General features: G+C 41.5%; 1 protein-coding gene across 3 annotated transcripts in view; it reads right to left on the bottom strand.

The window, feature by feature from the left end:
- CCDC85C (coiled-coil domain containing 85C) overlaps nucleotides 1-10,084 on the bottom strand; it is a 198,982-nt gene that overhangs the window by 71,414 nt on the left and 117,484 nt on the right. For 2 of the 3 annotated variants that reach the window (XM_019518590.1, XM_019518588.1), the window contains exon 3: nucleotides 8,225-8,263. The exons of the other annotated variant lie outside the window; for it this stretch is intronic. In XM_019518590.1, coding sequence (XP_019374135.1) covers nucleotides 8,225-8,263 — 39 coding nt within the window. The remainder of the gene's footprint in view (nucleotides 1-8,224; nucleotides 8,264-10,084) is intronic. 3 annotated transcript variants of the gene reach the window in all.

Below are 10,084 nucleotides of genomic sequence, written 5' to 3'. Positions count from 1 at the left end.
TTTTGGTAACCCTTACTGTAAAGTTCTTCCCAATGTCTAATCTAAATCTGCTCTCTGTCAGTTTGTGGTCATTGTTTCTACCCCTGGTAAACACAGTATCTCCTATTCCTTGCTGTTCCCCCTGACAAGTTTGTAGACTGCCACTAGATCCCCTCTCAGCCTTCTCTTGCGGAGGCTGAAGAGATCCAGGTCCCTCAATCTCTCCTTGTAGGACCTTATCTCCAGGCCCCTAACCAGCCGAGCAGCCCACCTCTGGACCCTCTCAAGGTTGAATGCTGTACTCCAGCTGCAGCCTTACCAATGCCGCGTAGAAGGAAAGTATCACCTCCCTAGACCTGTTCGTGATACACCTGCTAATGCATGATAACAGCGCAGCTAGCTTTAGTGATCACTTTGTCACACTGACGACTCATGTTCATCTTGGAGTCTACTGTGACTCCGAGATCCCTTTCTGCTGCTGTTCTGCTTAGAAAGTTGTCTCCCAATCTGCATATGTGTTGGTAATTCTTTATTCTCCCTAGGTGCAGTACACTTTGCACTTATCTTTGTTAAACTGCATCCTATTCTGTTCTGCCCACTTTTCCAACCTGTCCAAATCCACCTGAATCATTTCCCAGCCCATTAGTGTGTATACTTTGCCCCATACTTTGGTGTCATCTGCAAATTTGGACAGAGTACTGATGAAGATACTGAACAGCACTGGTCCAAGGACTGAACCTTGGGGGACCCCACTGCCCACATCTTTCCAGGTCAATACCGCCCTGTCTACCACCTCTCTCTGGGTGTGACCCCTAAGCCAATTCACCACCCACCTGACCATATAATCATCTATGTCACAGCCATTTAGCTTATTTATGAGAATGAGATGAGACACCGTAACGAAGGCCTTTTTAAAAATCCAAGTAAACGATATCAACCTCGACTCCTGCATCTAAGCATTTTGTGACCTGATCATAAAAGGAAACAATGGAGCAACAGCTGTTCCTTCTTAAACACATTTACTCTCATGTTGGATCCTTCTAACACTGACAGTTCATCCAAGGTCTCCAAGTTCAGCTATTTCCTTATTCTTTGGGAATGATGATACAAGATGATGATGATTCATAGATGTAGGGTCGGAAGGGACCTTGTAGTCCAACTCCCTGCCCCAGGCAGGAGAGAAAACTGGGCTCATATGACCCCAGCTAGGTAAATGTCAAGCCTTCTTTTAAAGACCACCAAGGTAGGAACCAGCACCACTTCCCTTGGAAGTTAGTTCCAGATCCTAGCCATCCTGACTGTGAAATAGTGCCTTCTAATGTCTAATCTAAACCTACTCTCTAACAACTTATGGCCTTTATTCTTTGTTACTCTGGGAGGCACGGGGGGAGGTCTCTCCCGATCCCCGCTGGTCCCCCCAGTAAGTTTATAGACAGCCACCAGGTCCCCCCTCAGCCTTCTCTTGCAAAGGCTGAACAGGTTAAGGTCTCATAGCCTCTCCTCATAGGGTCTGCCCTGCTGTCCCCGGATCATGCGAGTGACCCTCCTTTGGACCCTCTCTATGCTGTTCACATCCCTCCTGAAGTACGGCGCCCAGAACTGGACGCAATACTCCAGCTGCAGCCTGACCAGTGCCGCATGGAGTGGGAGGATCACCTCCTTCAACCTGCTCGAGATGCATCTGTGGATGCACGACAAGGTACGGTTAGCCCTACTGAACATGTCCTCGCATTGTCAGCCCATGTTTGTCTTGGAGTCGATAATGACTCCAAGATCTCTTTCTGCCACTGTGCTTTTGAGAAGGGAGTTCCCCAGCCAGTAGATATGCTGCTGGTTCCTACTGCCCAAGTGCAGCACCCTGCACTTGTCAGTATTGAATCCCATCCTGTTTTCATTTGCCCACCCCTGCAACCTGTCCAGGTCCCGCTGTAATCTGTCTTTCCCTTCTAGTGTGCCCATCTCACCCCAAATCTTGGTGTCGTCTGCGAATTTAAACAGAGTGCTTTTCACCCCGTCATCCAAGTCGCTAATAAAGAAATTGAACAGTGCGGGCCCAAGGACTGAGCCCTGGGGAACTCCACTGCCCACTTCCCTCCAGGTCAAATATGACCCGTCCACCACCACTCTGAGTACGACCCCTCAGCCAATTTGCAATCCATCTAACTGCGTAGGCATCAATGCCACAGTCGCCTAACTTTTTAATGAGAATGGGGTGGCAGACAAGTGTCAAAGGCCTTCCTGATGTCCAGAAAGATGATGATACTACAAGATGACAAATGATGATAACAATACTACAAGACAATGATAATGCTGATCTGTCTAGCTTAAATTAATCAGAATAATTTTGTCCAGCATAACAACCACAACAACCACCACAACTTTATTGTTACTAATTTATAATTGATTTAAACTGGACAAAATCCTGAAGTCTTGGCTCAAGAAAGCACTCTCATAGAACTCTAACAGGACTTGAGATCTTATTTAAATTCTATTTAAAGCAAAGGATACAAAAAAGTACAATGGTGAATATTTTTCACATAGAATTACTTCAATTTTGTGAGAATTTTATTAAACATTTCCATTTTTTAAATCAAATGATTCTAATAATAAATTAAAAACAGCACATTAGCACACACTTGAAATCTGAATCAAAGCTTGTTATTCTGTTAACAGAAAGAATAAATTGTGACCTGTGACTTCTGACCTGCTGTGCTGAGTGATTCAATTTGGAAATAACACAAATCGCATGAGAAGATGGATGATGTTTATGTTGCTGTTTTAAGGTCAAGGGTACTAAGAAGAAACATTTATTTTCATTTTTTTTTCTTCCTGTCTAATGAAATCAAGTCAGAGCTATTGCCATGTTGAACCAACTGCACAAGTGAGTGTTGAAAAACTTTAGGACAAGTTAGACAAATTATCTTTTTGATTGCACTTCATTGCAACTTCTGCCAGATAGAAGAGAAAAACAGAAATGACCAGAACCTAATTCCTATAGACTATGATGAAATAAAGCAGACCATACCTACACTAAAATTAAATACAGAAAGACACACACATTTGCTTGACAGTCATCCAGATAATTCTCCGCATTTACGAATGGGATTAAGTAAAGCCACGGGAACTATTTAAATTAGAATTATGTTCTAAAATAACTCAAGAATATTAGAAAATGACACTGTCAGCTTCTAGTAATTAAGGAATTAGCATTCAAAATAGGACTTGCATAATGGTCCTTAATTGAAAACGTTATTCTCTCCTTTATCTTCAGTTGTAATAGCTGAATGTCTCTACAGGACATAAAAACATGGTCACAAATTTCCAGTTTGTATCTGCATCCCACTGAAATATTAGAACCTTTACTAGAATAGTGATTTAATTTTTCCCTCCAGATGCTTTATTATTTTATTTTTTAACTTGTGGATGTTTTTTTTTTCTTCTACCATCCCATGGTCTGTTAAAGCTAGTCTCAGCTGAATAGAAAACAGAACAAAGCATCAATCTCATGAAGTTCCACACTGTTAGAAAGCATCTTCTAACAATATTGTACGTTTGAAGTTCTTATTTATTGCTAAGTGACTGCGTTTAGGAAGGGATGGAAAGATGTACGAGAAACAATTGGACAACTGCAAACAGTGTCACAAACTGTAGACATTCCAGTGGTTCACAACTTTTATTTATTTATTTATCTATTTATTACAGCAATACTACAAGCTTAGTCTTTAGACTGCTGTAACTTACTGAAGTTAAGCAAAATAGACAGTAGACTGCAAGTTATACTGCTCTGCTCATTGCCTGACAAAGTGATATAGCTCATCAGCCACTACATCAGGAGGTATTTTTTCCTCCATATGAAAAAGATTTTTCTCTAGCAAAACAGACCAGGGCCTAACAATGCTTTTTGTTTACCTCTGTGAAATCATGTCAATGGCCACGGAAACATGTAAAAATGGGACAAGATCAGAACTTGGCCTGTAGTTCATTAGTATTTATTCTAAGTTAAAAAGCAAAATTTTCATATAGAAGAGATCTAGTCAGACTGCTGTCTTTGGCCAACCCTCGCAGTCACGAATGACAGTCTTCCATGATTGTCTCATCTGTGGGTCCAAAGATGACTGGTTATCCTGGATCAACAGACTACTGCAACTCAGGCACATTTCCATGTGGGGTGGGTTGTTCAAGATTCTTTATTCAGTCCACGACATGCTGTTTCTGCTGCTCCCACTTTTCCATCTCCTGTTCTTATCATAAGGTTTCAAGTACTGAGCTTCTTACAGCAGACTCTTCCCCAATTTGGGGCAGTCGTGGGTGACAGTCTTCCACAAGTTAATGTTGATGTTGCATCAACCCATCTTCCATGAAAACAGCTTTTCCACACTGTTGTAACTCTTTAGTTAGCAGAATAATTTTGAAAGATGAACTGGAAGTCTTAAACATCACTCACTCCATTTTATACACTACTCTATGCCACAGGTGCTCAACCCCCAGTTTACAGAGCCACAACATTCAGTCCATGGGGCTCCCCATGTGTTGGGCAATTTGACAGCGTGGAGTAGTGGCAAATAATACTACCAACCCCACCCCCACTGCCAAATTCTCATGCCCCACATGGCCAAACTATGCCCTTCCCCCTCACCCCCACATGGCTAGATCAGAGCCAGGTTGCCACTAGCCACACACTGCAGTCAGATCAGGCCGCTCACACCCAATCTGGCACACCAGCTAGATCCAGCCTGTGGACAAACTGGGCACTGCGCAGCCATCCCGTAGGGCAAAAAGATTTAGCATCACTGCTCTACGTTGTTCTAAGTTGTTCAAATCTGATGATTTGAACTCAAATTCAAACATTTGTGCCACATCTATGGCACATAAGTTTTCTACATATATGGCACAAGCTTTTGTGAATTTGAGTTCACATTATCAGATGCTGCAAAAGGATAGCATTATATATGTGTATATATCTATGTATGTGTGTCTACATACACACACACACACACAAATATGTTTCTTATATACACATACGCCTGTATATGTATACACACGTGTATATATGGATGTGTGTGCATGTGTGTACTATAACATGTTTAGCATGCACACACACACAAGCTTGTACTGTATATATCTTATTTAGTTAGTCTATAAGGTGCATATCTCCCCTGCCTTGAGTGACTTCAGACTAACACACCTAACCACCTACAACTTAGACATGCATAGAATACACTTCAGATTCCAAATCAGCAACCAAATATGTAAGGTGAGTAGTATTTTGAAGCAAGAATAACTGAAAGATGCTGTATGGTAGTGTTGGAGTAATGTTGTAGCCATGACAATCCAGGAATTATACAAGGGGCAAGGATTTTTGTGGATGATATCTTTTATTGAACCAACTGTATGGCTGTGATGCATTTGAAAGCTTATCTAACTTCAAGGCATTTCTTCAGATGTGAGGGACTGAGGCTTCTTCACTCAGGCATAATGAAAAATACCTTGCATTCAAAAGTTTGTCTAACTTCACTCTAGGTACAGACAGAAATCACATTTGCCATGCAATCAGCTCCTTGAAAGTGCTCTACACCCATGCCCAAACAGAAGAGCACGGTTGCAGAGCACTCCAATCATATGACTAATGAACCTCCATTATAAGAGGCCTCAAATGAAGGCACTCCAAAGCAGAGCACCTTCATTAATTTCTGTCTGCTCTGGCAATTGGGCTGAAGCAACTCAGCCCCATCCCCAGTGCTATCTCAGGATAGAAGAGGGAGAATGCAGGGGAGGGAAGTCCATTCTGGGTTTGCCACCATGCTGGAGGGAGGGGCAGTGGGGGGGGGGGGCCCCCAATCCACCTGCCCCCCCCTACTCTTCCACTCCAGCACAACTAGGCAAACCCTAGAATGGACCTCCCTCCCCTGCCTTCTCCCCCTCCCATCCTGAGACAGCACTAGAGCTGCAGGGGTGCAGGGGGGCAGAGCAAGGGGAAGAAGCTGCAGACCCATAGTCTCTCTCACTGGATAGGCTCTAAATTGGAGCTTGATTTCCTACTCTCCCAACCCAACAGCTAACATTTTTTGGGCTGGAAGGGTTGGTCTAACTCATGGTGCTTTCTATAAACTGGCAAAGTTTGTTGATGACACCAAATTATGGGGGAGTGTGGCCACACACAAAGATAAGCTAACCCAGGCAGGCTCACAGAGGTGGGCAGACTTCAACCTGATGTCATTTAATACAGAGAAATGGCAAGTGCTCTATCTGAACACACTTACAGGCTCGGCAGTGCTATGCTTGTCAACATCACAACTGAATGAGACCTGGGTGTCATGACTGACAACAAAGTGAACTCGAGCCACCAATGCAATGTCATAGCTGGCAGAGCTAATCAGATGCTGGCATGCATCTACCAAGGCATCTTGAGCAAGGCAAGGATGTCATCCTCCCTCTCTACTCAGCCTTGGTGAGACAGCAGCTGGAGTTCTGCATCCAGTTCTGGACACCGCACATCAGGAAGGATGTGAAAAAGCTTGAGACAGTCCAAAGGAGGACCATGTGCACTATTAGAGGCCTAGAGACCAGATCATACGAGAGGCTGAAAGACTTGAGAATATTCAGTCTGGTGAAGAAAAGACTTGGAAGGGACTTGGTGGTAGCCTATAAATACATCAGGGCCTGGGGGAGCAACTATTCACCAAGGCTCCCAGGGGAGGACCAAAAATAATGGTCACGAACTGATTGAAGATGGCCAGCCCCTAGCAACCATGAAACTATGAGACCAGGGAGCTGCACTTCTGTCTGGTCCACTGGAAGCTATCACCCACAAAAATCCTTGTCTCCAAGAGACATTATGTTACTGTTTACTTACCTGTGTTCCAGTCTCAGATCTCCAGGCATGAGTGGAAACTGCTACTATCACCTAAAATGCAACATTTCCTTGACTGGTTCTCAGTGTTAGCATAGTCATCTACTCTTGCAAGAGAGATCCCAATTCCTGAACTTGGAAGCTAATAAGCATTATAAATGATCCCCCCAAGATAAGGATCACTTATTTGCCTTTCACCTCCTATTCAAGAGGGCTTTACAAAATCATGTATTTTACCATGCTATATTATTCTGAAGCCTTGGATTTTATATGGAATTCAAAACTTACAATATACCATATTCCATTATTAACATTATTTTCAAAAAATTTGCTTTTGCCACACTGAACACACTACACCAGCATCCACACCTTTAGAGAGACTGACAATTTCCATTTTCAGCATCTGCGCTGTTCTTCCAACAGTTCAGAGTTTGATTTTTGCCTAATTAAAAAAACTTAGCATGAAAGTCATCCCTATCTGTAAGGCCAGGACAAGTCATCTGAATCAGTTAAGGAACTTTATTGATGTGTATGTCTTAGCCTTCCACACAGCAAAGAATTTCACCTGTACTGAGTATTCTGGCTTCACTCTAGCTAGCTCTATAATGTCATGCTGCAGGCTCCAGTTGGGAGACATGGGTAAAGGTCACATTCTGGGCATTGGATTCAGCTCCTGGAAGGTAAGCAGGAGGGAGGGGGTGATGGGGGAGGAGGGATTTTCTACTCAAATAATTACTGACAGTCAGGTATGCAGAGTTGCTAGAAGAAAGAGAAGGATCAGAAGGGAGAAAAAATGGTCTTCTGCACTGCCTAGGCACAATTTATTAAGAAAGGTTTGCCCTGTAGGACTCACACACTTAATTTAGGGGGAAAAAAAACACACTTAAGGACAGTAGTATAATACATTAAGTCACTTGCCTAATGCTGTGGCATCACTATCACTTACCAGCAGCAATTTATCTCATAATTGTTTTCCTACTAGCTGATGTTACCTCAGTTTTGACACTGAGCAATCAGCTGTTTGCATCTGGATAATTAAATTTCAGATTTAGTTTGAATTTTTTGCTGATATTCTAAATATAGTGGTTCAGAAATCAGTTAGCTGTAAGCAGCTTTTCGTGTTAGTAAATAGCTTTGATTTGAATATTAAATTTTTGATAAGGCTGAGCTTGGACAAACTAACACCCATCTTCACTGCCACTGTGGAGTGCAAGTCAGAAATAATTAAGAGTATGTTATTAATACATTCAGATGATTAAAAAATGGAAATTGCCAACATTAGCATCTGAAGCAAAACCCACTGGAGCCCAAAATAGTCAGCACCAATATTAAAAGGCAGCCCCCAATTTCAGAAAGCACATAGCTTTATGGATATATTATGTTAGATCTCTCTACCTTAATGAAATTTCTTGGCAAGCAGTTGCGGTCAGCCAGCTAGGAAGGAACAAAAGAATATTATGCACTTTATACCTTAATTTAAAATAATGACGTTTTTGTCATGGAGAATTTTAATCTTTATTACAGATGACTAAAATAGAAGGTTTTTGTATGTAAGCTTTCAATAGATAATGTTAATAATAATATTTGAACTCAAAACCCTTTACAAATCATTTGTGAATTAAAGATTCACAGAACCCCTTGTCAGACAAATAAGCATTCATATTTTAATATATCTTTGTTCTGAATACAGTAACTTCCACATACAAGAGGCCAATAGTGATGCCCTTAACTCAGAATAATTAGTAGTTGTTCCACCCAGTGAATTCAATGCCACAACTGCGCTTGGATACACTATTCTGTGTAAGCAGAATCTATCGCAGAATTACTTCATTAACTCCATTACATATAATACTACAGCATTTAGCCATGCAACTCCCTTTGAAACTGATTTCATACACATCCATGCGCATATATTGTTCTTGGTGAAGTACAGTTCTCAAACTCAGATCCAAGATGTAATCCCATAAGAGTGCTCTGGCCACAAAAAACAGTGTACAAAGATGACAAACAGTGATAGCTATGCGTGCTTTGCTACTTCCAGTAGCTAAAATCACTGCCCCTTGCAGCTGATGAAAGTTTTGTGCAATTACCTGCTTCAAGTTTGCCTTCAAACATTTTACAGGCCACTTTTATGCTTCTTAAATATCCATATCAAAACCATGCATTCTATAACCGCATTTTTAAACATGAATAAATACAAGCCAAACCTCACTTCTTCCACACCAACAGTACTGGAGTACAGTTTCACCACAAAGTTAACTAGTAACTAAATCAAGTTTCACCAATTAAAAGTTATTGCTACAAATCATGCTTCAAAGCACATATAACTCCACACACGAAAGTCTTATTAGCTTCAACAGGACTTCACCTGCACGCTGGAAGTCACAGCAAATAGCTGTGCATGTACTAGGACCCAAGTGTTTCTTGTTTGCTAGTATAAAAAGGAATGTCTCAAAAATATTGTAGTTTAGGGATGAAACTAAAGAATCCTCTGTTTAAATAAAAGAATCTTTTGCTGCTTCAGGAATTGCTTTACAAACATGTGATCAGTTTCATTATCCCCATTTTACAGTTAGAGAAACTGAGGCAGAGAGTGGGGAAATGACTTGTGCAAAGCTATTCAGCAGATAAGTGGCACAGCCAGGACTAGACTCCATGCTACAGTTCTATGAGCCTTGCACAAGGCTAATGATCCAGGCATTAAACTGCTGGCAGAGCACAGGTTAATACCACTGGTGATTCACCAAAAACCTCTTAACTTTTAACTTCTCTGATTTAAAAAAACAGAGGGGACCCTTGAGAGAAAACATCACAGAAGGCTGTGATGTTTCAAAGCCCATCTCGAGTTACATGCAAATGTGTGTGTACGTGCATATGCATGCACATATGCATCTAGGTTTTTACAATACAGCTGGATCCTGGCCTTACTGGCACAAAAGCAAATCAGGAACAGGATCACTAATGTGAATAATAATAATAAAGCTGGTGTAGGAAAAGAACAGCGTGTGTAGACTTCAGAGCCTACATCTCGGCTTTGGCTTCCACAGTGAGATGTTCATGTACTATTTGAAGAGGGAAAGCAGCAGAGATGTCATTCAGCTGAAGTGGTGAACTGGAGTTTTCAGTTGACAGAGAAGAGAGAATGCTGTGGGGAAGGTTTAAATGAATAGCAAAATATTGCTAATAAGAGGTTTGGCAGAAGATTTTAGCACGTAAAACTACTATTGTAAAAAAAAAAAAAAAAAAAAAAAAAAA

The sequence above is a fragment of the Gavialis gangeticus genome, unplaced genomic scaffold (genome assembly GCF_001723915.1).
Source record: "Gavialis gangeticus isolate Ggan-Ray unplaced genomic scaffold, GavGan_comp1, whole genome shotgun sequence".
In the NCBI taxonomy this organism is placed as follows: Eukaryota; Metazoa; Chordata; order Crocodylia; family Gavialidae; genus Gavialis; species Gavialis gangeticus.
This window is presented reverse-complemented; position numbering and strand designations above follow the sequence as displayed.